Consider the following 27,935-nt stretch of genomic DNA (forward strand, 5'->3'; position numbering starts at 1 on the left):
CATCATACACACACACACACACACACACACACATGTTCTACGTCTTTATCCATTCATCTATTGATGGACACTTGGAGGAGAGCCCAATTTTAAAGTCAGAATAAATCTTGGATCTTCATTACAATTAACCTAAAACAGCATCACCTCTCCGTAAATATACCAAAAACTGCAGAGGGTGCTGTCAGGACTCTAATAGTCTAAACAATAAGAAAGCAAAATAATAGGGATCTGAAAATCTATTTATAGAGAAGTCAACAAGCCATTCTTCTATCTATCCTCCTGTCTAATGAAATCTTCATTCGAAAACGTGTTCAAAGATTTTTATCATAGTGCATGAGACCTTCAAGCTCCATCTGCCTGTGTGGACATATCTTCTCTCATTTTTCTACTGTTCCAGCCATGTTGAGCTGCTTGTAGTTTTACCCACATAGCATGATGTCCCTGGACATTTTTCTCAACTTCTCCTCCATGTGAAGGCTCTTCCATCCTTCCATATTTCGTATCAACTGCTCTGATACATTAATGTAGTTCACACACATCTCCTGCAGGAAGCAATCTTAGAACATACCAAGCTGGATTAGTGGTCCCTTCCTCAGCTGTTTGTGGGTACATGAAGTAAAGTTACCAGAATACCTGGCCAACTCCAATAGTATCTTCAGCTATGGCTTATAATGGCATCCAAAATACTAGGAAGAGCACACTTTTCCTGACCCAGTTTCTAGTATACAAGAGACCTTTGTATTGATGGAGATCATCTTAACTCCCTGAGATCCAGGCATTTTCCAAATGGTCTCAGGTAAAATGAAGATGTAAGGAATTTTTAATGGAATTGTTTCCTTAAAATATATGTCTTAAATTTGTCTTCTGGGCTTCTGACATTATTTTCATTGTGCCTTTTCTTGTAGCTAATGGAATGGTTGGTCTGAAAGAGGTGATGGATGGAGTAAAAGCTACTACAGGTAAGAAAGAAATTATGAATCTAAAACATTTAGTATTTATAATAATTACATTTCATCATTATTCCTCAATTGCCATATTAGTTATGGCATTTATTTCTTGGTTCATTAAATTACTAGCAACTCATTTGTTTTCTGGTATATTTTTTATTTGTATATTTTGTTCTTCTCTTTTTTAGAATGGCCAAACTCTGTACTAGTGAAATAATATATGAAGTAAAATTTTGATAAAGACTACAGATAACTGACAAAAAATGAGACTAACAGATCTTACCTTATTTTATACATTTATTTGAATAAGTAATTTATAATATTCCAATTGAATAGCAGATACATAATGTAAATCTCACAGGGTTCAGAGTTGCCTTGCCATTGTCATTGTGACTGTGACTTCTTTTATTAGCACTTAGAGATCAAATTCTTTTTCTGTGAAAGTCATCGTCAGTATATTTGGAGAGGTCTCATTGGCCTATGCTCTTTATTCTGTACCGATTCAATCTATATAGCCATAGATTAATTTTCCCTGTTTGGAGTCATTAGATGATCCTTTAAATTCGTATATGTAATGATGTCTATTTTTTTAAGGAGGGGAGGTTGATGTCAAAGATGTGAAAGCTATTCTGAAAAACATGGGAATAGAGTTCACAGATAAGGAACGTTTGAAGCTGCTGAAAAATCTGCCTTTCAATGGTAGGCATTTAATTTTTTTTTTTTTCAACGTTTTTTTATTTATTTTTGGGACAGAGAGAGACAGAGCATGAACAGGGGAGGGGCAGAGAGAGAGGGAGACACAGAATCGGAAACAGGCTCCAGGCTCCGAGCCATCAGCCCAGAGCCTGACGCGGGGCTCGAACTCACGGACCGCGAGATCGTGACCTGGCTGAAGTCGGACGCTTAACCGACTGCGCCACCCAGGCGCCCCTCAATGGTAGGCATTTATATACTGATGTGACCTTAAAGTGTTCTTTGAAGCTTTTAAAGATTTTTTAATTTAAATTCCAGTTAGTTAACATACAGTGTAATACTAGTTTCAGGTGTACAATTTGGTGATTCAACACATCCACACATCACCCTGTGCTCATCACAAGTGCCCTCCTTCATCCCCATCACCCGTGTCACCCTTCCCTCACCATCTTCCCCTCTGGTGACCATCAGTTTGTTCCCTATAGTTAGGAGTCTGTTTCTTGGTTTGCCTTTCTTTTTTACCCCGTGTTTGTTTTGTCCCCTCTTAAGCTTTTTTTTTTTTTTTTTTTAGAAACTCAAACTATCCCCATTTGCTAAGATGCAACAGTAAATAAACAAGCAAATGCCAAACAAAATAATTTAAATGTTCACTTATTGTAGAGGGAAATTTCCATCTATGCAGTTTAACTCTCTGTTTTGGAATAATCATCCCCATGATGCTGACTCATGCCATCAAGGGGACTACATTTCTGAGGCTACCCTTACCTTTTTAGATACCTATAGGCAGTTGTGGGAAGCAACCAAGGGAAAGAAGTGGTGTTAGACCGGAAGGGGATAAAAGGTCAGAGGTGATATTTTCCAAAAAAGCTGTGCATGTTATAGAGTGCCTTGTATGCTAAATTTTAGATAGACTTACCATATTATAAACTTTCCCTAATTTTCTCTCAAACTTTATTTTAATGAGGGAAGTTTCTAGGGCAAATCATGAAAATCTCAGTTTTACTAGAGTTTTAGTGAATAGCCACATCATTTCTCTATGACCTTAATTGTGTTCTTTTTTATAGATGATAACAAGGTCTTTAAAAACAGGTTGCTAGATGGTGTGAAGTCCCTTAAAGGTGAGTGAGAAACATAATAAGAATACAAATGAATATGAGATCTTCATTTTATACTGTTTCCAAGATATGAATTTGAATGCTGCCATCTGTCATATGTACTGATTGCAAATGTATGCTTTTTTGGACCTCAATCTTTATTTTAGCAGTTGAATCTGATGTTCTATCTTGGAAGTAAAGCACCACACTTTCTTGTCATATTCGAAATTTTCAGGAAGAGAAATATCAAATTTCATGTTTACATGGGAAAAAATATAAATGATTAGCAGTGATTCAGAGAACTTAATAAATAGAAAAAACTAAATTGGAAGTTCATTCATCAAAAGTCAACCTACTATTGTTTAGAACTACATAATGTTTGCCTCCAGTACCAGAATTCCCTAAGCATTCATTGAACATCATTTTTTTCAACCAGATTTTTTTTAATTCATTAAGAAAATTGAGGCTGGCAAGAGTGATAGCCCTCAGCTTTACATCTTCAATTCCTTTTTTTTAATTTTTTTTTTTTTTAATTTTTTTTTTCAACGTTTTTTTTTATTTATTTTTGGGACAGAGAGAGACAGAGCATGAACGGGGGAGGGACAGAGAGAGAGGGAGACACAGAATCGGAAACAGGCTCCAGGCTCCGAGCCATCAGCCCAGAGCCTGACGCGGGGCTCGAACTCACGGACCGCGAGATCGTGACCTGGCTGAAGTCGGACGCTTAACCGACTGCGCCACCCAGGCGCCCCCAAAAAAAATTTTTTTTAATGTTTATTTATTTTTGAAGGAGAGAGAGACAGTGTGAGCGGGGGAGGAGCAGAGAGAGAGAGAGAGAGACAGAATCGGAAGCAGGCTCCAGGCTCTGAGCCGTCAGCACAGAGCCCGATGCGGGGCTCGAACTCACGGACCGTGAGATCATGACCTGAGCCGAAGTCGGATGCTCAACCGACTGAGCCACCCAGGCACCCCTATGCTTATTTATTTTAAACGTTTTATTTATTTTTGAGAGAGAGAGGGAGAGAGAGCGCGCACGTGCGCATGCATGGGTGGGGTAGGGGCAGAAAGACGGAGACAGAGGATCAGAAGTGGGCTCTGTGCAGACAGCAGCAAGCCTGATGAGGGCCTTCAACTCACAAACCGTGAGATCATGACCCCGTCAACCAACTGAGCTGCCTGGGTTCTCTTTAATGTTTATTTATTTATTTTGAGAGAAAGAGAGAGCACACGCAGTGTGCAGGGAGGGGCAGAGAGGGAGGGAGGGAGCGAGAATCCCAAGTAGGCTCCACGCTGTCAGTGCAGAGCCTGATGCGGGGATCAGTCTCATGAACTGTGAGATCATGACCTAAGCCAAAATCAAGAGTCAGACACTCAACCAACTGAGCCAGCCAGGTGCCCTGAGATGCTTGGCTTTGACCAGCCTTTGCCTCTTCATCTGTCCCTGGAGTTCACAACTGGGTTTGTGTTGCCACTTAGTCCATTGCCTCACACTGATCATGGCGTGAAAAGGTTTCAGCACCACCACCGTCTGGGCCACAGCCCAAATCAGCCAAGTTCTAAGGTGTAGAATTCAGGTGAATTCTTAACTGACTTCCACATCCTCCCATTTTACAGGATTATCCCTCTCTGGGGCTGATGACCGAGAAGCTATCCCAGAAAAACATCAATTTGATCTTTGCTGTAACGGAAAATGTAGTCAGTCTCTACCAGGTGACTGTGCCTTCAGGGATTTCGGGAGTGGGGTCTGTATTGGGTGGAGCCGTCTCTGGGAACCCAGGCACACTAGCACGGGCCATGCTTCCCAACCAGGAAAGCCCCTCCTCCAGCCTATTCCCAGGGGCAAATGGCTCCTTTTTATGGTCTCTCTCCTCCAACCTTGAACCTCACGGGATGGGTGTGTTGGTGTTTGTGGTGCTGGAGGGGAGTAATTTATTGGGGGAGAGGGGTGTGAGAAGTTCTTTATAATTTTTCTCAGGGCTGCAAAACTGCTAGGTTTGTTCCTGGAAGTGACAAGTAAAATATCCCATCCTTCCCTCAATCTTCGTTTCAAGACCCTCATTCTGATTTGGGGAGGGCTTTTGAGATCACCCTCTTCATTTAGTCAGCCTTGTACATCTCTCTGTCTTACCTTCTAGAACTATAGCGAGCTCATCCCAGGGACGACAGTGGGGGTTCTGTCTGCCAATTCCAGCAACGTCCTTCAGCTCATTGTTGATGCTTATGGGGTAAGTGTCTCGCACTGGGGTTGGGTCTGCTAAGAATCCACCTCACTCGGCATTCCCCAGGAGGGAACGCAGATTTTGGAGTCCTGGATGTGAGTCCACGATGCAGCCTTCACTGCCTTCCTCTTATTCTTCTAGAGGCTGGCTGGTGGCCAGCACTGGGAGGAATGCAGCCTTCTGAGAGGGAAATGGCTCAGAAAGAATTGCCAGGGAGTGTCAGGAGCAGTGGGTGGAAGAGCTTAGAGAAGGTGGAAAGGAAAGAGAGGTTGGGGGTGGTGATGAGGAAGGACAGGGTGAGGGATAGGGCTCCAACAATAGAGAGAAGAGGGAGCTGAGCCAAGGGGAAGATGAGGTTGGTTAAAAATTAGGTAAAAAAAGCTACTATCCAAGGTGACCAGTGCTAGCCCTCCCTTTTTGCATGTCTCTGAGGCTTGCAGGAGGGTGTGGCTGGTTTAGATTTTACCCAGATTCAACTAGACACCAGGGGGCACAGAGAGAGAGAGAGGAGCAGACCTTGGGCAGGAAATATTGTAAGAAATAGGCTCCTAAGGATGCTCTCCTCTGGCAGCTTCTAAGCAAACCCCAGCACCCAGCACTGCCGCGGTGAGTCCATGGCCACCTGGTATTTTACTTGGGGTGGAATTGGTTCCTGTCTACTTCCTCTCGGCTCATCTCCTTAACCTTCTTTTGCCCCCTTTCTGCTCAGAAAATCCGCTCTAAAGTAGAGCTGGAAGTGCGGGACCTCCCCGAGGAGCTGTCTCTATCCTTCAACGCCACCTGTCTCAACAACGAGGTCATCCCTGGGCTCAAGTCTTGTGTCGGACTCAAGATTGGAGACACGGTGAGGTGGGCTGGGCTGGGCAGGGGCTGAAGCTTCAGCTCTGGCCCTGGCCTTTGCCCCTGAGCGTCTGTGGGCACCCTTCCATTCCTCCCCTGCACCTTCTTCCCGAAGGTCATTACAAGTTGGATATAACGGAGCTGCCAACCTTTTCCTCTGACTCCTGTTGTCTAAACTTCTCCGCTACGTGGAGATCTTTAAAAAACTTGCGTTTAGCTTACCTCTGTTTGTTTATGCACAGCTGATTGCAAATGAAAATATTTCTTACCTTTGGCCCAGTCTCCAGCCTCCCCTAAGGTAATACCTGTCTTTCCTCTACAATGTGAAATGGCAGTCACATCTACCGATAGTTGCTGAGCGCCAACTTTGTGCCAGGCATCATTCGCTGCTGGAGATTCAACAGCAAATGGAACAGGCAAAAATACCAAATACCCACTGTCATAGACTTCCAGAACGCAAATGTTCATTTTGCCTCTCAGGTCCCTCTGTGGCCTCTATGGCTTTCTTTCCTTACTGGTTCTCTTCTGCTTCTGCCGATGGGGGGAGGGGTTGGTGAAGAGGGAGGGAAGCAGAAAGGGGGATAGCTATATCTCTATCACCGGTATCACCTGTATCTCTATCATTTCTGTATCTAGGTCCATCCATCTGTCCGTACACCTATCTATATTCTAGAACATGTGCACATATCCTGTCTAAGAAATATTGGCCGGAAAGGTGTTTGACTGCACAAGTGATGATGTACTATATGGAAATTAAACAGTAGATCCTGAGCCTTTGGTCACTGTGTGGCATCGTGTGGTGCCATATAGTGCTTTGTGTGTCTGGCTGACTGACCTTGTGTATAATCAGTCCAGCTGGCTTCATTGGCCAGAGAAGAATTTTTATAAGATCACAGGTTCTGTTCTGCTTGAGCTGGCTTATTTCACAGGTGGAATTAAAACACACACACACACACACACACACACACACATATCCAGGGGCACCTGGGTGGCTCAGTTGGTTGAGCATCCAACTTCAGCTCAGGTCATAATCTTGTAGTTCGTGAGTTCGAGCCCCACCTCAGGCTCACTGCTGTCAGTCTGTCAGCGCAGAGCCTGCTTCAGATCCTCTGTCCTTCTCTCTGCCCTTCCCCCACTTGCAGTCTCCCAAAAAATAGATATATATATAAAAAAAACCAAAACCAACCTCTCTCCTGACTGTAAATTATGTCTGTGCACCCAACCAGATACAACTGGACAACTGTCCCCAGGCTTTTCTTTTTGCTTTGCAGACCTTGGTCATTTGGAGGCTGAGGAACTCCAGGTTGCTGGGGGATGAGACACCCAGTTTGGATATTCCCGGGCAGGGCAGGGCGGGGCAGGGCGGGGCAGGGCGGGGCTTCTTTCCCTCCAGGGCTGGAGTGATAACAGGGTGCGCCTGTGTTTGAATGCGGTCTTCCTTTCCACCCAGGTGAGCTTCAGCATTGAGGCCAAGGTGCGAGGCTGCCCGCAGGAGAGGGAGAAGTCCTTCACCATCAAGCCTGTAGGCTTCAAAGACAGCCTCACCGTTCAGGTCACCTTCGACTGTGACTGTGCGTGCCAGGCCCATGCTGAGCCTTACAGCCGCCGCTGCAACAATGGCAACGGGACCTTTGAGTGTGGGGTGTGCCGCTGCGGGCCCGGGTGGCTGGGGTCCCAGTGCGAGTGCTCCGAAGAGGACTACCGCCCCTCGCAGCAGGAAGAGTGCAGCCCCCGGGAGGGCCAGCCCGCCTGCAGCCAGCGGGGCGAGTGCCTGTGTGGCCAGTGCGTCTGCCACAGCAGTGACTTTGGCAAGATCACGGGCAAGTACTGCGAGTGTGATGACTTCTCCTGCGTCCGCTATAAGGGGGAGATGTGCTCAGGTGAGTGAAACTGCACACCCTCCCGCCCCTGTACCCGCGCACGCTCGCTCGCACATCCACAGCCTCTGGAAACTTAGGCCGGGGCTTAGGTGGGCACAGGAAGGCCCAGCAGGCAGAGCCGAGTGGATGGTCCTTCCACTCCAACGGCAGAAGACAGGAAGGAGGTTCTCTGTAATTCCGCTCTGCTCCCCGCGTCCTTGCTCCTGGGGTACACAGCGGAAGGGAGCCTCTGCTCTCCTGGAGCATGGGAACGAGTGGGGGAGCCTGAAGGTGAAGACCGTTATTTTCTTTTCTTCCACCTGCCATCCTGCTAATACTTTAAATCACTGGCTCTTGATCATTTCAAGGATGCGGAACAACTCCCTTTTTAGGTTAAAAAAAAAAATCTCTGGCTGCTGGTAATTAGATTTTTAGTAGTTACAGATTCGGAAACTGCATGGTATCAGAATGCGTAGTAAAGTTGGTAGTAATTATTTTACATGAATTTGTCTTTTCATGACAAGACTTGGAAAATAGTAAAAAAGCAAGGCAATGGAGCACGTTTAACAGCCAATACACTCGGAACAATGAGTGGAAAATCATAAGCTCTTTTTACATGCTGGCACTATTTTGTTATCGCTATTGGCACTATAACGTTTTGGATTCTAGATCTGTGCTGTCAGATATAGTAGCCCCGTGTGGCTATTTATTTGTAAATTAGTCACATTGAATTATAACTTAAATAAAATTTAAATAAATTTAAGTTAAATGAAAAATGAGGGGCGCTTGGGTGGCTCAGTAGGTTAAAGCTCTGACTGCACTGCCAGGGTGTTGACTGCATAGAGCCCGCTTGGGATTCTCTCTCTCTCTCTGCCCCTCCCCCATTGGAGGTTTTTTTTTTTTTCCTCTCTCTCAAATGAACTTAAAAAAATGTAAAAAATAAATGAAAAATGAAAAATTCATTTCCTCTGTTGCTCAGGAGCTCCACGTGGCTCGTGGCATGCTGGACAGCACAGACATGGGAAAGGATTGCCATTGAGAGGCCCAGCCTGCAAACTGGGGGTTACGATTTTGGCTCCTTCTACCTGCAGGATACTTTTTGTCCTTCTCATTACAAAATTCAGTAAAGTCTTGAGGCCCACGGAAAATCTCAACCTGGTCTTTCCTTGCCCTAAAGACTGCTCCTAGGCTACTTCCCCAGCTAGACCAAGTGGAACTAATGTGAATGTCGTCTGTATGTGCTGACAATACTTGCAGAGGCAACTAGGCAGCCTGAGTAGTTCCTGGGGCACTGGGGATAGGTTTTCGCTGGATTATGGTCTCTGAGGCTTGATTCCTCTTGTGACAGAGAGATCAAAGACATTTGCAAGTTGTTTAGGATTGGTTTATGGGTGTATTGTGTGGTTAATTAACACAGATTATAATTGGCTTCTTTGGTGATCAAATCTATGGCGGAGATTGGCTTCCTTTGCAATGGGGCTTAAAGGAGCCGAACTAATCCAACCAGATGTTCACTTTAACATCTGCCTTTAAGAAAGCTTGATTAGAAAGGGCTGCCAGTGTGGTTCAGATGGTTAACTGACTCTTGATTTCGGCTCAGGTCACAATCTCAGGGTTTGTGAGTTTAAGCCCCACGATGGGCTCCTCCCTGACACTGTGGAGCTTGCTTAGGATTCTCTCTCCCTCTCTCTCTGCCCCTCTCCTGCTTGAGCTCGCTCTCTCTCTCAAATAAATAAACTTTAAAATTTATATATATATATATATATATGTATATATATATATGTATATATATATATATGTATATGAAAACTTGATTAGAAAGGTAAATCTATGTCATTCTTTTAAAAAAAAAATTAAAAAGGGGGCACCTGGTGGCTCAGTTGGTTAAGCATCCTACTTCAGCTCGGGTCATGATCTTGCAGTTTGTGAGTTTCAGCCCTGCGTCAGGCTCTGTGCTGACTGCTCAGAGCCTGGAGCCTGCTTCAGATTCTGTGTCTCCCTCTCTCTTTGCTCCTCCTGTGCCCATGCTCTGTCTCTGTCTCTCAATAAGAAATGTTAAAAAAACAATTTGATTCTAAAAAAACTTAAAAAATTTTTTTTAATGTTTATTTATTCTTGAGAGAGAGAGAGAGAGAGAGAGAGAGAGAGAGAGACAGAGACAGAGCATGAGTGAGGGAGGGGCAGAGAGAGAGAGAGAGAGGGAGACACAGAATCCGAAGTGGGCTCCAGGTTCTAAGCTGTCAGCACAGAGCCCGACATGGGGCTCGAACTCACAAACCTTAAGATCATGACCTGAGCTGAAGTCGGAGGCTTAACTGACTGAGCCACCCAGGTGCCCCATAAATCTATGTCATTCTAAAACATGCCCAAGTCACATAAAAAAGACTTCTTTTTATTATCTACAACATTGTTTCCTTTATTCATGTCAGCAAAATTTGACAGAGATTGGAAAAAAATGGTAGCAGGGAGATTAGGGGAGAAAGAGATCAGGCACGGACCCCCCAACAGCAGTTTGAATTAGAGGGTGAGGGAGGCATTTCAGCTCATTTTACTAGTGAATAGTACTTACATCATATTCAGAGTACCAAAAGGAATGGTAAGTTTGATGTGGGAGACCACGGGGAGTAGGGTGGGGCTGAGGGGAAGAGGGTTGTCCTACGTGAGGCCTACAGATAGCCCCTTGGGGGCACCAGGGACAGAGGGAGGGCCACTTGTCCTCCAAGCCTCCTGGTTCCTGGTCTGGTATGAGGCAGGGTGGGAGGGACCGCGGGCAGAGTGTGTTTCCTTCAGCTGCTGGCCCCACCGATGCTGCGAAACAAAGCCATCGGGTTCAGCAGCCTGCTTCCTGCCTCTCACTGGTGCAAGCACAGCTCGTCAGCAATGCGCTCCACCCAATTCAGGAGGGAACCCCAGGCAGCAGCTCAGAGGCCTCCCTCCCCCACTGCCAGCCCGGGTGTTGTGTGCCTACTGGCTGCAGGTCTGGATCCTGTGGTGCTGCCGTCACACTCCCCAGTGACGGATGCTCAGGGACACACACTTATTGAGCACCTGTTCTGTGCCAGGCGCTCAGTCCACACGGGTGAACAGGGGGCATGCGTGATTCCTGACCACTCAGTTTGTAGACCAGTTCACCATTGTCTCTTCCCTGGGCTGCTGGCCTGGTCTGTTCTTTGCTGCAAGCAGTGGCTCACGAGGGGGGCATGCTATGACTTAGCCATTTCCCCAGCCTCTGGCCTTCCCCCTCCCCGCTGGAGGCATGGTCTTTTGTGGTCATCTGTTATCAGCACTTCCTTCGGAAACATCAGGGAGTGCATCCTTCTCCCCGAGGGACTCCCCGAGGGACTCATCCTTCTCCCCGAGGGACATCCATGAGCATAGATTGATCAGACACCCCTGAGCCAGGTTCTGTGCTGTAGTGTTGTGGGATAGGGAGGCATGAATAAGACAGTTTTGCCCTTAATTAACTTACCTGAGGATAATTCACAACATGAGGCAGAACGTGCCAGATCTTAGAAGTGAGGCGTCCTTGGGGCGCCTCGGTGGCTCAGTTGGTTAAGCGTCCAACTTCGGCTCAGGTCATGATCTCGTGGTTTGTGAGTTTGAGCCCCGCGTTGGGCTCTGTGTTGACAGCTCAGAGCCTGGAGCCTGCTTCCGATTCTGTGTCTTCCCCTCTCTCTGCCCCTCCACCCACTCTCACTCTGTCTCTCAAAAATAAATAAAACATTTTTAAAAAATTAAAGAAAAGAAGTGAGTTGTCCCTGGGGAATGTTATAGGAGTCTCCTGGAGAGAGACCCAGTGTGAACAGAGGAGGCCTGGGTGGCTTCATGGAGGAAGTAGGATGTCAGACAAAGGGTCGGCTCATAAGGCAGGGAGGAGTGGGGCTGACATCGGCCTGGGAGTCACGCTCTATAGGGAGAGGTCATTCCCTCTGACCTAAAATACTTGCTCCTCCCTTACCCCTCCCCCTCCCTCATCTCCACCCCTCCCCTGCTGCCTTCTTTTCTATTTCCCTCCTCTTTCTTACACTCTCTCTTCATTTCTCACCCTCCTCCTCTGACTTTGCTGTGAACCCAGGCTCAGCCACCCTTTTGCTGGAGGGATGCCAGTCCTGTGACATTACCGCACTGTAGCTTCCTTCTGAGGGCTGACCCTGCCAGGGCTCGGGCTCGGCCTGCCGGCTCCGGCCCGCCACTCTACTTCCAGCCTCGCTCCGTGGCTGGCCTGGCAGACCATCTTCTCAAAGGTTACTTTGTTTGGCCTCACAAAGGAAACACTATGGGACAAGGGTTTCTGAGGAGGCGGAGGCCTCCGGGTGCTGCCAGACCTCTGTGGCGTCTGCCTTTCCCTGTTCGGGAGCCATCACTGAAAGCTGCTTGTAGTAGACACTGTGGGGCCCCTCCAGCTGCTGTTAGGGCTGCTGATAATGGCTCACAGCTGCCCCTTCCTTGGAATTATCTTCAGCTGACAGGAGCTGTCTTGCCCTCAGACCTGGGCCAATGACTGGTGGACAAAGGTTACACAAGACCATTCCCTTTGCCTCCGGGTGGAGCGGGCTCTACTCTCCAGATATTTGGAGCTGGGGCAGCTGACCTTATGTTTGCCATCCAGAAAGAAGCAGACATCTCTTTCCAAGGCAGCAAAGGTGTGTCTGAGTCTTGAATAGAGGATGGTGCTAGGATCACTGGCAGAGAGACTCATTGACCAAGGGCCTCTAGTCAGACCCACTGGGGTCCCTGGGGAGCAGAAGATGCCAGCTAGTGTCTGTTTGAGCCTATGCACCTCGCTCTCCTCCACCATCTTGGGGCCCATCCGCTCACACAGTGACATGATTTTGAGACCCGTTGAGGTTACTTCCCCTTGGCTCCCTGCCTTTCCTCTGATTAACAGTCAGATTTTTATTATTCATCCACTTCTTCCTGATTCGGAATCCTTGAGAATGAGTCACCCTTTCTTCTGAGTTTGGGAGAGCCAAGTTTTCAAGCCTTGTTAAGTGATTAGGGGGATGTAGCACTGAGAGTTAACACCTGCATTTAACCAATCTACCCCCTACCCCAATCTCTCTTTCCCATTCCTACATTCATGCAGTAAAGTGAGTAGGTCTTTCCTACTAGGGCTGATGGCTCTCTGCAGTACTGTGATGATACAACACAGGGCACATGCTGGTGAATGTGTGTGTGGTTCCCAGGATTTTTTTTTCTTTTTTAATGTTTATTTACTTATTTTGTGTGTGAGAGAGAGAGAGGGAGAGAGAGAATCCCAAGCAGGCTCCAGGCTGTCAGCCCAGAGCCTGATGCAGGGCTTGACCTCACTAACCAAACCGTGAGATCATGACCTGAGCTGAAATCAAGAGTCAGATGCTTAACCAACTGAGCCACCAGGCACCCTACCCAGGAACTTAACTAGGACACAAGCTCCACGGTAATAGGGACCTTTCCTGTCTCATTCACTGCCGAATCTCCAGTGCCCAGTGTGAGCTCAATAAATATTTGTTGCATAAATGGATAAAGAAACATTAATTGCATGCCTACTGTATTTCAGACGTTACGCTAATCCCTGCCGACGGACAAATTGATATGTCCTCTCTCACTGTGGAGCTCAAAATCTAGAAAGAGAAACAGATAGGCAAGCAAATGGGCTGGTCATGAGGGTTAAAATAGAGGCATATGTAAGTGCTGGGAGAACACGTAGTAGACAATTTGCTCCGGGGAGGTCAGAAAAAGTTATGGAGGGGAAGGAACTTTTGAGTTGAGCTTCGAAAGGTAAGTGGGAGTTTGGTAGCGATCACAGGACGAAAGGGCGTCAAGGCAGAGCTAGCAGCATGAGGCTAGAAGGATAGAAGGTGGTGACGCTTCCGTGGGGTGTTAATGAGTGGCCGTGGGAGGAGGGTGGATGAGGGTAAAGCTGGAGAGCAGGCTGAGCCACGGGTTGGGGCCCCTCACCTGCTGCCCGCCCCCTCGGGCTGTGTGCTTTCAGGTCACGGCCAGTGCAGCTGTGGGGACTGTCTGTGTGACTCCGACTGGACCGGCTTCTACTGCAACTGTACCACGCGCACCGACACCTGCATGTCCAGCAACGGGCTGCTGTGCAGCGGCCGGGGCGAGTGTAAGTGCGGCAGCTGCAAGTGCATCCAGCCCGGCTCCTACGGGGACACCTGTGAGAAGTGCCCCACCTGCCCTGACGCCTGCACCTTTAAGAAGTGAGTGGGCAGAGAAGTGAGTTGGAGCCAGTCGGGTGCTAGAAGGAGGGAGGGGGTCCCCCAGGCTAGAATCCCCAACCCTCCAGGTTCTTACTCACCAAAGCTTCAGGAGGAGGCGTCCGCTGCAGCTAAGAGGCTAGCTTTCCTCTTCCCACGGAAAAGTTTGGGCAAAGAGGGAGGGAGAGCCAACCATGCAGGGGCCAAAGTAGCACCCGCTGGACTCCAGTTGGAGAAACCCCTCTCCTGGGATGGCATCCTGAATCCCTGAGTTGGGAGGAAGGCTAAACCAGGGAACTTCTGGGGAACGTTCTCATGTTCCGATCGTGTGGGAGAGTTGGGCTGGAGTTATGAAGGATTCTGTGAAACAGGAGATGTTCGCTAGTACAAACTCCACTCATCTGGGGTCAGGGGAAGCTCCTGCCATTTCTCTTGCCACTTTCAGCAGGGCTGGGCTCATAGGCATGCAACCTGTGCATTTGTACAGAGCCCTGTGCTTAGAAGGGCCCCATGCTTGGTTTACCGCTCTGCTGGCACTGTCTTGTAATGCTTAGGGATTTTTGAACAAGGGGCCTGACATCTTCTTTTGTGCTGGGTCCCCAGATTACATGACCGGTTCTGCCTTTAAGGCTCCTCGAAGTGGCACACGCCTTACCTCCTGTCACACTCTCGGATGGGACATGAAGAAGTTTAATGAGGGGACTGGGGCCTTCTGCCTGCCAGGCCCTGCCTCTGGGTGAGGAGGAACTCCCACCCCTGAACTCCAGACCCGACCCTCTGGGTCCCCCAGAATTGTCTTACAGGGGTTTTTGTTTCGGTGTTTGTTTTCCAAGGTGGGGCAGCTTTCTGGTGTGTGGATGTCAGAGCTGGACTGACACACACGTAGGTTTGCTCCTCTCTCGTCTTTTTTGTTTCTTTATTTTTGAGAGAGAGAGAGAGAGACAGAGTGCAATTGGGGAGGGGCAGAGAGAGGGACACATAGAATCTCAAACAGACTCCAGACTCTGAGCTGTCAGCGCAGAGCCTGACGCAGGGCTCAAACTCACAGGGCTCGAACTCGAAGACGGCGAGATCATGACCTGAGCCGAAGTCGGATGCTTAACTGACTGAGCCACCCAGGCGTCCCTCTCCTCCCTTGTCTTAATCTCTGTGTCGTCTCTCTTTTAGGAAGTGTGTGGAGTGTAAGAAATTTGACCGAGGAGACCTACATAAAGAAAATACCTGCAGCCGTTACTGTCGTGATGAGATTGAGCCTGTGAAGGAGCTCAGTAAGCTCAGCATGTCTTAGAATTGTGCACATACGCGGCTGCTGAAGTTTTCAGTTGATCCCAAAACGTGTCTATGTCTCATCAGTAAAATGGAAGAGTAATCCCTGCCTCAAAGGCATGTTGTACAGACCTGATGCACACTAGGCACTTAATAAAGGCCAGCTTCCCTGAGTCCTCTTGTGCCCTCTGCTAATTTGTTCCACAGTCCCTCCCCATTCTGCTGCTTCCCGGCACCCACAGACTCAGCAAGACCCTACAGATAACTTTTAAAGTATGTAGAAATCAACCCTAACTTGACCTCCCCAGGGAGAGGAAGACAATGCATCCCATTTTACGGATGAAGAAACCTAGGCTAGGTGATGTCAGTTTAGGAGGCTAGTAACCATTTACTGAGTTTACTTAACTGAGAGTGTTCAGCAATGCCCAGGCATACTGCTCTGCTGGTTTGGAGGGAAACCTTCACCCTTATGGATTTTAGCTAAAATCATAATGCTGTAGCCTTTTTTGGCTCTCTGGAGCCCTTCCTAGAATAAGACAGATAAAAATACAGTGGTGAGCAAAACTCTTGCCTGCAGTCATTGTAGTTTGAATTTCTTTTTTTTTTTTTTTTTTTTTTTTTTTTTAATTTTTTTTTTTTTCAACGTTTATTTATTTTTGGGACAGAGAGAGACAGAGCATGAACGGGGGAGGGACAGAGAGAGAGGGAGACACAGAATCGGAAACAGGCTCCAGGCTCTGAGCCATCAGCCCAGAGCCTGACGCAGGGCTCGAACTCACGGACCGTGAGATCGTGACCTGGCTGAAGTCGGACGCTTAACCGACTGCGCCACCCAGGCGCCCCTGTAGTTTGAATTTCACCTTGACCAAAAAGGGGATAATCTTTGTTGCTGTCAGCACATCTGATGTTATCTGGGTCAGCTAGGCATTGGTTGGTCTAGGGAGATGGCAATCTCTCCTGAGATAGCTGTCTCTCACGAAGGCAGGAAACATGTTTTCAGTGAGAGCCACAGTGAGACACAGCCAGTCAGTCGGCTTCTGGCTTGGGGTGTTACAGAAAAGGGTCAGCTCTCTGGATCCTTTGGCTAATATCAGAAGTGGGGCTGGTGGGGGGGGGGGGGTGAGGGGCATGATTTGGGGATTGAGTTTGAAGAGACGGCTTTTCCTCCTGAGGAGAATCGGTATGCTGTGATTAGCTCAGGCGGGCAAGACTGCTGAGAGAGATGTGAGATGTTTTTATTACCTAGACCAGAGGGGAATCTCAGGTTAGTTGAAAGTATTTCTCTTACCCCCACCCCCGTGCCATGATAATCATAAAGATAAATGCTTGTTTGTATGGAATTGTGTAACTTATAAAAGTTAGGCAAGTATCTTTTCATACACATGATCTTGTCTTTTTCTCAGCCACCTAGTAGAGTAGAACTGTGGTACTGTTGTTATCTTCATTTTGCAGATGAGGAAACTGAATCTCAGGAAAGCTACATAACTTGCCCGAACAAGTTAAGCTTAGAATGAATCTGGAAATCCTTACTCTTTCCACTGTACTCTTATACCACTAGTTTTCGGGCGGCTCATTGAGTTCAAGTCTGATACTACACTTGATCTTAGCCAAAAGGCCGAGAAACAATCATTGAGTTCAAGTCTGGTGTGCTCTGAGACTCCTGTTTTAGTTCTGTTCCATCACGTACTTGTGTTGTGATCTTGGTGCATTTGCTTAACATCATCGTGTGTCAGTTTTACCTGTCTGGTTGCATCACTATAGGACGTGGTGCAAATGATAGAGGGGCACCTATAGTTTCCCTGTCAGAATAAGAGGCTTCAGAATTAGAAGGGGTGAAGCCTACAAAAAAGTGATGGGAGTCAGAGAAGAGAGGCTGGCTCTGGAGAGGAACACTGGATCAGACGCAGAAACGGAAGAAATGTAAGGGCTTTGCCAACAAACTATTGAGAATAGTTGAGCCAGGAGGGAAAGGAAAGAGAGGGAAGGGAACACCCTTCTCTATTAGGTACTGTTCACTTGACATCATTTAGTTCTCTACCAGTGTTGTGAGGTGGGTTATCCTTTTCCTTTCATAGATGAAGAAAGAGCCAATGAGGTCAAGTAACTTCCCCAATATTACGCAGCTGACAGGTGGTAGAGCCAGGCTTTGAATCACACTGTGTCATGTGTTCTGTCATGTCCCTTCCAAGGGAAGGAATACGAACCAAAAAGGGTCTGGGAGGGACAAAATTCAGCAGCGAGGGTCATCTAGAGGCAATTGCCAGGCACAACAGCCATCTCAAGTCTAGGCATCTTGCCTAATGTCAGGCATAGGGTTTCCTGTTGCATACTTTCTCAGAAGTCCCATGACTGGGGTTTGGGGATGGCCCCGTCTTCCAGGAATTGCCTTGTTTTTCACTCTCCCATATTTTCCCCTTCCTCAGAGGATACTGGCAAGGATGCAGTGAACTGCACGTACAAGAATGAAGATGACTGTGTTGTCAGATTCCAGTACTATGAAGACTCCAGTGGAAAGTCCATTCTCTATGTGGTAGAGGAGCCAGGTACGTGAACCGCCAGGGCCCCTGACACTGCACCTATAGGGAGAGGGAGAGCCACGTTAGGCAGCAATTTCCACCCATTACGCCTCTTACACAGAACAGCCAAGTTAAGACTACCTTACAAGTGGTAAGTTAGGGCCTGTCATCTGGGGGTGGGAGATATTTAAATACCAATCTTTGTGAGAAAGTGACTTGCTAATTGAGGAGGCAGAAAAAGAAGGTGAGTAAGGAAAGGAAGAAGGTAGATATGGATCCCACGAAGGGACAAAATACATCCTGGCATTTTTTTGAGGTGACAGTATTAAGAAGTGAGGAATTTAAAGTCTGGGACTCTTCAACATCCGCTCCACTTAAGGTCAGGTGGTTGCCAAGGGCAACCTGTTCGCTGCTTCAGAGGAAGGCCTGATGCTTTGAGGTGTTGACCTTACCAGGGTCACCATGAGACACAGTACTGGCTTTGAGGCACCAAGCCAAGGTGTTCTGAGCACTGAAAAGATAGTGCTTGCTCTCACAGCCTTCTGGAAGCAGGAGGAGCTCATCCGTCATACACAGACCAACCACAGGTTTGTCGCCATCCAGTGTAGTAGATTAGCTCTCTTCCCCTTACCACCCCCGTCTCCTTCCTTTCTCTTACACAACAGACGAAGCGATGAATCACTAGAAAATATTTTCGAGTACTTATTGTATATCAGCCAGTAGACTAGGTGCTGGGAATATAACAATAAATCAAGCAGATGTGGCACTCACAGGCCAGGGGGAGAGGGACATGTAAATTGATAGTGATACTGCTGAGGGACAAGGGCTGTGCCAAGGCGGGGGGTAGACAGGAGCTTCTATGAGTGAAGGAACAATGTCTGAAGGCAGAGACTAAGTCAGTTGGTTGCTCGTCAGTTGATTCCTACAGCTGTAGAAATTTCTTCAAATCCTCCTTCAGACCAGGGTCCAGCAAACACTTTCTGTTCAGGGCCAGGGGTTAAATATTTTAGGCTTTGGCGGCACCTGGGCGGCTCAGTTGGTTAGGTGTGTGACTCCTGATTTCAGCTCAGGTCATGATCTCATGGTTCATCGGTTTGAGCCCCACATTGTGCTCCGCACTGACAGTGTGGAGCCTGCTTGGGATTCTCTCTCTCTCTCTCTCTCTCTCTCTCTCTGCCCCTCACCCACTCGTGCTTTCTCTGTCTCAAAATAAATATTTTAGGCTTTGTGGGCCTTGTGGTCTCTGCCATGACTACTCTGCCATTGTAACAGGAAGGCAGCCATAGTCTATATTTAATGCACAAGCCTAAGTATATTTAGAAAGACAGGTGGCAAGCCACATTTGGCTCCCAGACAATAGCTTGCTGGCCCCTGCTTTAGGAAAGTGGGTCTCCAACTTTTCTATGTTCCCCTTGCTAAAAAATCGAGAGTCCTGAGCCCCATGCTGCTTCCATGAGCCTCTATGTTCTTTTTATTTGATTTTTTATTACATTTTTAAATGTTCATTCATTTTTTGAGAGAAAGATGGAGCACGAGTCGAGAGAAAGATGGGAGGGGCAGAGGGAGAGGGAGACACAGAATCCGAAGCAGGCTCCAGGCTCTGAGCCCAACGCAGGGCTCGAACCCATGAACTGTGAGATCATGACCTGAGCCAAAGTCAGACACTTAACCGACTGAGCCACCCAGGTGTCCCCAGCCTCTGTGTTCTTGAATAGTGCTCCTGGCAGTTGTGAGACGCCCCAATATTTGAGTGCCTCTGCTTTGGACACATCACTTCCCCTAGTGAGCCTTCTCAGACCTCCTCCATCATCCTTTCTTCTGATTCGGTTGGGTGCTCCTGTTTGAGTCCCAGAGCAGCTGTGTTTCCCTTAGATGGGCCTTCATTCCACCATTAACTTGCTTCTTTAATCACCCATCTCCCTCAGTAGATCACGTGCCCCACGAACACACGAACCATCTGTCTTATCTATCGTTATATCTCCATACTTGGCTCAGTCATCTACAGAGAAGATACTTAGTAAACGGGTTTTGAATGAGTTACTAGGACTGATTATTCGAGTTGACAGGCAGGCTTGCATACATGTTGATAACCTGCTCGGAGAACTTTGGCTGCTTGGAGAAGGAAGCGGGTGACAGTGGAAAGAAGCTCTACTACATCCGGGTCAGCCAGGGTGTTGCTGGCTGCATGGGTACCGGAGAGCATGGCGCCCCCTACCGTGATATTGTTCACCTGCCTTTCCCAGGGCTCTCACCCTTCAGAAGGGAGAAGGAAGGTAAAGGAAAGGGTATGACCTTAATTTTATTTAGCGACTCAAGGGAAAGCTGACATGGGAAGGGGAGAGGGCAGAGTCTGGGTATGTATCTGTGGGGGAGCACATGTGGATTATTTGGCCATGACCCCTCACACTTTCCCGCCCACCTGTGTTAACACGTTTCATGGATTTTTCCACACCCGCCCTATTTGCACCTTTGTGCTTTCTCATTTTTGAAGGGCAGTACGTTCTTGCTTTGGGGTTTAACGTTACTTCATCTCTGCTATAACAATCCTTGCAGGTGCTTCTGCTGTAACACCAAAATCTTTTGGCTTGATATTCTTAGATGGAATCCACTACTTGGAATTATGGGGCAGAAAGATGGTGATAACCTGAGCTGGTACAAATAACCCCCCAGGGTGGGGGGTGGAGTAGCTTTTCTGATGTAGATTCCATCCTCCACATGAGGAGATGGGACCCCAGACCCATATTCCCTATCTTGTTGCCCTGGAATTCTGAATTTGACCTCTCTTCTCACCTACCGCCCCCAACTATTTTCAGGGGTTCTGGCTTTGTGCAGAATGTGTCATCTGAGGTCCCAGAGCATAGGAGGGGATTATTCTCATTCTCTTCCCCAACTCATGCCTTTGCGGATGGTCTCCCTGAAGGGCTGGGCCACTGCAAGGCAGTAGAGACAGCACTGCCAAAGGGCTTGGCCTTGACTGGGTGGTGTTCAGCCTACTATGTGGAGTGGGCTCCGCTGAGCTGGGTCCTTATCACTCCCAGATAGAGTTGCCTCGTCGAATACAATATGTCCCATTCAACATTTAGTACCTACTTAGGCTGAAAAATTATTGTTTATCTGAAATTCAAGTTTAACTGGATTTCCTGTGCTTTTGTCAAACCTGCCAGCCCTGCCCAGTCTTTCCTGACCTTGGGTCTCCACGATGGGTCCTCATCACCGTGGCTGAGAGAGCTCTCTAGAGACTAGCTGATCTCATCATCTTCTTCCGGGAATCCTGCCATCTACTCCTTTCAGGACAAATGCTTAATAGATGTTTTTGCCTGAAGACCTCTTGACATTCTACTTGTCCTGCCCATACTGACATGCAGAATTGAAGAGATTTCACTCTGAGGTTTGAGGGTCAGCCCTCTCTTCCCAAGAATTCATAATTGTTGTTCCCGGAAAAGCTGGTGCCCTTCACTCCTGGGAACTCAGACACTGGAACCTCACAGCCTCTCTCCAGATGCTCCTTTAATTATAGACAGGTTATAATTTGGTAGCTTGGGAAATAGCCAGCTTGGGTCTGCATCGGTGGTTGTTTTTGGGTCATGTGTGGTGAGCATAGGGTGTATGTTTAGAGAAGAAGGTGGGAGACAGTGTGGAAAGTAGGCATGACCACCTCTCCAGACCCATCAATACCCGTATATTCAAACACCTAATTACATAACACCTGAGAAGTTACTGGAGTGAGGTCACCCATCAGACACCTGTGGTTTATGGGAAGCAGAGCTCTGCAGAGCACAGTCAGCTTGGTCTTCAGAGGGGTGATGCACCTCTGTCTGTGTTGGTTGTTGACTAGGGTTGAACAGGAAGTCGGCTTTCAATAGGGTTAGGATTAAAGATGACGAAATATTTTGGGAAGGAACCCAAAATATTGTCTGGGTTGGCAGGCTTCCTGGTCTCTGTGCTAACAAGGACATTAGGTTCCCAGCCCTCAGAGATGTACATATCCAAACCAGAGAAACAAATACAAATGCCTAAGGAGCTAGGTAAATAAATTAGTGAAAACAGGTGTAACAAGAACACGAGTAATAATGGTAGCTGATAGTTATTGAGCACTGAGTCTGTGCTAGGCAGTGTTCTGAGTTCTTTAAATATATTTAACTTATTTGTTTATTTTTACAGGTTTCTTTTTTTTTAAATATTTATTTTGTGGGAGGGAGAGAGAGAGAGAGAGAGAGAGAGAGAGCATGCACGAGTTGGGGAGAGGGGCAGAGAGAGAGGGAGAGAGAGTCCCAAGCAGGCTTCATGATCAGCATGGAGCCCGATGCCTGGGTGGCTCAGTTGGTTAGGCGTCCTACTTCAGCTCAGCTCACGACCTTGCAGTTCGTGGGTTCAAGCCCCTATTGGGCTCTGTGCTGACAGCTCAGAGCCTGGATCCTGCTTCAAATTCTGTGTCTCCCTCTCTCTCTGCTCCTCCCCCACTCATGCGCACTCTCTCTCTCTCTCTCTAAAAAAGAAATAATCCTTAAAAAAATAAATAAGTTGGGGTGCCTGGGTGGCGCAGTGGGTGTTCGACTTCAGCTCAGGTCATGATCTCACAGTTCGTGAGATCGAGCCCCGCGTTGGGCTCTGTGCTGGCAGCTCGGAGTCCGGAGCCTGCTTCGGATTCTGTGTCTCCCTGTCTCTCTGCCCCTCCCCCATACATGCTCTGTCTCTCTCAAAAATAAATAAACGTTAAAAACAATTTTTAAAAGTATATATTTAACTTAACTATGCTTCATAAGTTTTGGAATTCAGTGCTATTACTTTCTCCATTTTAAACATGGAGAGATAGGAAACAGACACCCAGAAAGGTTAAATAGTTTATCAAAGGTCACATAGCAAAGTAAGTTGTCAGCCAGGATTCGAACCCTGGCGGTCTAGCTCCAGAACCCACAGTAGCACAGCCTCCATGACAAGTTAACATGTTGCCTCTGTTTAGTGGAGAAAAGAGGGTGGTGACAAGTCTGGCAAACTAGAAAATGTGTCCCATCTAAAGGGGACAGCAGCTACTCACATCTAACCAGAGCTGCCCTGTGGGTGCAGTGTTTCCAGACCTTTTTATTTATGTTTAAAAAATTTTTTTTTACTTTTATTTATTTTTGAGAAACAGAGTGAGACAAAGCGTGAGCAGGGGAGGGGCAGAGAGAGAAGGAGACACAGAATCTGAAGCAGGCTCCAGGCTCTGAGCAAGCAGTCAGCACAGAGCCTGATGCGGGGCTCGAACCCACAAAGTGTGAGATCATGACCTGAGCCGAAGTCAGACGCTCAACCGACTGAGCCACCCAGGCGCCTCTATTTATTCATGTTTTTAAAGGGAAGAAGAAGAATCTGAAGTTTTAGGGGGATAATCTCCTGATTATTCCATGCTGCCAACAAAATAAAAATTTAATCAAGCTTTTGTTTTAAATCCAGTAGAGTTAACATAAAATCAACTTTTTAATAAACACTTGAGTAGGTTAGATTCTACCGGGGGTGACCTGCTTATGACCTCTAATTTAAACTACTCAGGACAGATTATTGCTGTCTTAAATATTGGTGCTCCCCCCCCCCCCTTTAAAAATTTTGATTTATTTTGTAAGCCCTGTTTCCCTCAGAGAGATTTCTAGTAATTTCTTACTTGGTCAGGTTGCCTTTACAACGTCCCTGCTCTGTGCTCTCTCCTGACAGAGTGTCCCAAGGGTCCTGACATCCTGGTGGTCCTACTCTCAGTGATGGGGGCCATTTTGCTCATCGGCCTTGCTACTCTGCTCATCTGGAAGCTCCTCATCACCATCCATGACCGGAAGGAGTTTGCTAAATTTGAGGAAGAGCGAGCCAGAGCAAAATGGGACACAGTAAGAGTCGGGGCTGGGCATTTTCTTAAGTCATTGGTTTGAGAGCCTCAACTGGAAATAGTAGGTACTTAGGGGAGCCAGGTTCAGCCAGCACCATAATTTCCCAGTTAGTCTCTGTTGTGGAAATTGGGAGATGGTCCTGTTGTCTTTATTATTCCTGAAAACCACCTGAGTCTCTCACTGCCACACAGTGACCATAGGTCCCATAGGTGAGAACTGACTGAGTACAGGTAGGGCCCAGCTCTGCTCTGGACACTGACATAATCAAAAGGAAACATATTCTCTAATTGAGGAAGACAGGACAAATGATGGGGGGTGGGGAACGTTATTATTGCCAGTTTGTAGATAAGAAAACTGAGCACAGAGACGTTCAACAGCTTGCCCAATTGTGGGAGAGAATCAAGTTATGATAGAAATGACTCTTTGGGCCAGCCTCTTAAAACATATCCTCTCTGCAATTTATTCTGATTGCATTCAATCAAGCATCTATTGAGAACTTTCTATATACTTAATTTTGCTCTGTTCTCCTTTGGCTCATCTTCCACATTCTGACTTTTTTTTCTGGACCTTCCAAAATGGCTGTTTGAGTCCATGAATGTCTAGCGGGAGGCTGAAAGTTTGTTCTCATTTGATGGTCACCTCAGGCCTTGGTACTCAAGGGTCCCAAGAAACTTGAGATGTTTCTGTTCGTACAGTGTAGAAATCTGGAATCTCAGCGGCACATGAGAATGTGTTGTATTTCTTGAAATGGGACTCCTAAAGACGGCCAGATCTTATGGGATTTATCACTTTTTGTTAGAAAATAATTTGGGCAACCCAGTGAGGGTCTTATTTTTTCCTGCTAACATGACAGTGGGTAGCGCTTGGAAGGATGAGATGAGAACAAATTAAAATTATTTTGAGTGAAAGCTATCCTCTCTGTTTCAGCTACCACCTGCTACATTTCTCGTCTCTGCCCGCATCCGCCAGCATAGTCACAACAAAAGAAAAAAAAAATTGGAGAAGGGCAAAAGAGAGAGTTCAGGAGAGAAGCAGGAAATAGATACTGGCTACAAGTGGTACTGAGGTGTTTGGGGATCACCAAAAAGTAATGGGTTGAATTCAACCCCTTCGAAACAGCAGCACAATGGCATTCCACTTTCTCTCTCCTCTTATTTCCTACCCACTCCCATCTCAGGAGCGAATATGGGGTTACAATGAGCATTAAGCGATTCATGGATGGTGTAGCCCGGAGAAAGGTGTCTTGGGTAAACTCTTCAGGCGAAATGTAATCATTGAGGGCAGGGAACAATTGAGGAATTCACTGTAAGACACATTTCTGTTCTCTCCGCAGGCCAACAACCCACTGTATAAAGAGGCCACATCCACCTTCACCAACATCACCTACCGGGGCACTTAATGACAAGCAGTCATCCTCAGTTCACTGTCAGGCTGTCCCAGAATTGTGGACACATCTGCTGTCATGTTTACAGGGAACGAAATCCGTGGGGCAGGATCGGGGGCTGGGAGTGGGGTGGGTTACAAGAATGTCAGTATGTGGAGGTGTGGGTCTCTGTGCGTGTGTGCGCGTGAGTGTGCTGCATGTGGGGGAGTGTGTAATTTAAAACTTGAGGTGTGTCCAGACACGTGGAGCTCCTCAGCCTTTGTCCGCAGAATGCCTCCTTCAGGGATCCTTCCTGCTTAACCTTAGGGTGACCCACGTAGCTGAGCAGGTACTGTTCATTACCTCACTGAGAAGCCAGCTTTCCTTTTCCGGCCATTTCTCCCGAAGAGAAGGGCAGGGCTGAGCCTCTCGTTCCAGAGGAAGGGGCCTTGACTCTGCCTTGAGTTGACGGTTCTTGGGTCCGACGCTCAGCAGCTCTGATAGCAAATGCTGGGCTCCGCAGCCTTGTCGTGTCATCTGGACTTTGATCTCCTTTGCCTTCCCTCAGGCTGACGGAGAAATCAGAAGCAAGAGCAGCCATCGGAGTTGCCTATGTCTTTTGCTGTCCCCTCAATCCAGTATGGTTCTCTCACAAGGGGAGCCCTTGCCAGCAATTCTGTTGGGAGTGAGGATGGGAAGGCCACTCAGGGGTCATGCATGGCCTGGATGAATGTGCCAGAGTCCCCCAGTTCATAATCATCACCCTTCACATTTGTCTCCTTGGCACCCCACCCTAGAAGTTCGATTGGAGGACGCGTGTTACCCTTAGACCAGCATCACCTCTTTACCTGCTACGTCTACACTCTCACTGCTGTAGACATTTGCTACATACTGGGAATTTCTTTCATGACCGGACGCTTTTCCTCCCAGGGAGAGTGCTGTGATGAGAGCCAGAGATCTGGCCCCACCCTTCAGGCCCTCTGCCCCTTGTCCAAGGCACCCCCCCGCCCCTACACCCAATCTGGTGCTTCTGTGTGCTACATCCATCCATGGGGCTGATTGCACTTATCTACCTCTTGGCTGTCTTGTGAAGGAATCATTCCCATGGGTCTCTGAGTCTGCTGGGCATATGTGCCACATTTAGAATGATGGGCCAGTTGTATCAGCGTGTGTGGCCTATTCTCCTACGGGCTGGGCAACCTCATTTTAACTCAGTCTTTAATCTGAGAGGCCACAAGTGCAATTTTATTTTATTTTTCTCATTGGGTCACCTGAAACCATGATGAGGCTTGCTTAATCTAAAGGAACATGTACAGAAACACATTTGCATTATATTTTGTAGTTTTATTTGAGGAGGAAGGAGCATATTTAAAAACAAACAAACAACCCCACATAGACTTGGGATGGATACAGACCCTCCCACTTGGCATCATTCATAGGGAGTTGCTGCCCATTTGCTGGATCTGTAGGGGCTCTCTCATCCTGGGAGCCTGTGGGGATGGCCCCACGGGCATGCTGGGCCATTCTGAGCAGGAGGGGTACAAGTGGTTCTTTTCTCCTAGCAGTTGCTTCCTTGGTGTTCACATTGGTCTAAACATTAACAACCACCCTCACCCCCCATTCATCAAGAAAAAGGAAAGAGCTATAGACGATCTGTGGTCTGACGATCAGAAAATGTAAGTCCTGGCCTCATTGTTGCAGCTGAGGAAGTTTTACCCTTAATTAAGGCAAGCCTCTCTTCCTTCCCTTCGGGGCTCAGTTTTCTAGTTTGAAAAATGATAGTTTGGACCAGCCAGTCTGGAAGGTGTCTTTCAATATTGATAATCTGAGATGCTGGGATTTACTGTGGCATCAGACATACAGTCAAGATTCCATGAGATGTTGATACTACTTTTTTTGTTAAGTTGGGAGATCTGAGAGACCAGCTTTTGCAAGAGCAGATGTCATTCCACATCACCTTTCTCAATGAAAAAGCCTCATTCTGTCCTCTCTTAGAGCCCCTTCTCCAATGTTTGTTAGCAGTCACATTTCCTAATGTAGCACTTAAGCTCCACTTAGTTTATTATTCCTTAGCTCACTTTGCACACGTTTGCATCCACATATAAGGGAGAGGAATCCATTAAGAAGTAGCTGAAATGTGTATTCTGTATTCGTGTGTTAACACTGAGAATAAGCCTTGGAATTAGGAGTAGGGCAAATGACTGAGCCTTGTCTCACCCATGGATTACTCTTTACTGAAAGGGATGGTAGTACAGTAGAGGGGTAAATGGGGGAGGGGAGGGTCGATAATGAATCCCAGAAGTTTAGAACCTAACTATACCCTTTGGCTACTGAGACAAGAGTCCATTAAAGCAGTAGTTGGACCTTTTCTTTAGATAAGATGGTTTATATGAAGACACTATATCAAAGGAGGAAGAACATATATTTAAAGGATGAAAAAATCAGTAGGACTCTTTGAGCTTCTGGAAAGAGACTCCTAGGCTTTAAAAAGGCGCCGGGTGGTTCAGTTAGGTGTTTGACTTTGGCTGAGGTCATGAACTCACATTTCGTGAGTTCCAGCCCCACATCAGTCTCTGTGCTGACAGCTCAGAGCCTGGAGCCTGCTTCGGATTCTGTGTCTCCCTCTCTCTCTGTTCCTTCTCTGTTCACGCTCTCTCAAAAATAAATAAAGATTAAAAAAAAAAAAAAAGACCAATACTCTTTGTATGCGGGGAGAACCTGTAGCTGCGTTCGCAAGACAGCAAATGGCAGTCAGTTTGGGCATCACGTAGGGTGAACATCTAAATAGTATTTTGGTATCAGCACAGCCCAAAGAAGTTATTTATTTGTGCTCAGCTCATCTGGAGAGAATGTATGTTCAGTCTCAGGGTGTGTGGATAGTAATGGGAAGCTTGGGATGCTCCTGACAAGTTGTCACATAACGAATCCCTTCTTTCTCTCTCAGATATTCCTAGACCATCCATGATTTCAAGATCCCTCTCTTTGTTAGGTATTCCTGGTTGAAATGACTTAAGTGCCTTCCTGACTTCCTAACCACCCCCTCTGTTTGAATTGTGCAACAGTAAATTAAATGTGCTTTCCAAAAAGAA

At 47.1% G+C, this 27,935-nt stretch overlaps 1 protein-coding gene and 1 pseudogene across 1 annotated transcript; one reads left to right on the forward strand and one right to left on the reverse strand.

Annotated features, from left to right (window-relative positions):
* The first annotated feature begins 4,350 nt into the window (after window positions 1-4,350).
* LOC144615243 (integrin beta-3-like) lies at window positions 4,351-27,935 on the forward strand. The gene is made up of 9 exons (XM_078442127.2): window positions 4,351-4,444; window positions 4,870-4,959; window positions 5,663-5,797; window positions 7,244-7,673; window positions 13,627-13,849; window positions 15,014-15,114; window positions 17,536-17,655; window positions 23,317-23,483; window positions 24,817-27,935. The coding sequence occupies exons 1-9, from the start codon at window positions 4,370-4,372 to the stop codon at window positions 24,880-24,882; spliced, it is 1,407 nt and encodes a 468-aa protein (XP_078298253.1). The 5' UTR covers window positions 4,351-4,369; the 3' UTR covers window positions 24,883-27,935.
* On the reverse strand, window positions 16,585-16,739 carry LOC144615244 (U2 spliceosomal RNA; annotated as a pseudogene).

The sequence above is a fragment of the Panthera onca genome (genome assembly GCF_046562875.1).
Source record: "Panthera onca isolate mPanOnc1 chromosome E1 unlocalized genomic scaffold, mPanOnc1 haplotype 2 h2.Chr16_ul_3, whole genome shotgun sequence".
Lineage (NCBI taxonomy): Eukaryota > Metazoa > Chordata > Mammalia > Carnivora > Felidae > Panthera > Panthera onca.

What these genes read in the sequence shown, in the direction of transcription:
- LOC144615243 (XM_078442127.2), top strand. Translation starts at nt 4,370, where the DNA reads ATGACCGAGAAGCTATCCCAGAAAAACATCAATTTGATCTTTGCTGTA. An exon ending in TGAGCCTGTGAAGGAGCTCA is followed by an intron (nt 15,115 to 17,535) that starts GTAAGCTCAGCA and finishes CCCCTTCCTCAG; the next exon opens with AGGATACTGGCAAGGATGCA. An exon ending in CTATGTGGTAGAGGAGCCAG is followed by an intron (nt 17,656 to 23,316) that starts GTACGTGAACCG and finishes CTCTCCTGACAG; the next exon opens with AGTGTCCCAAGGGTCCTGAC.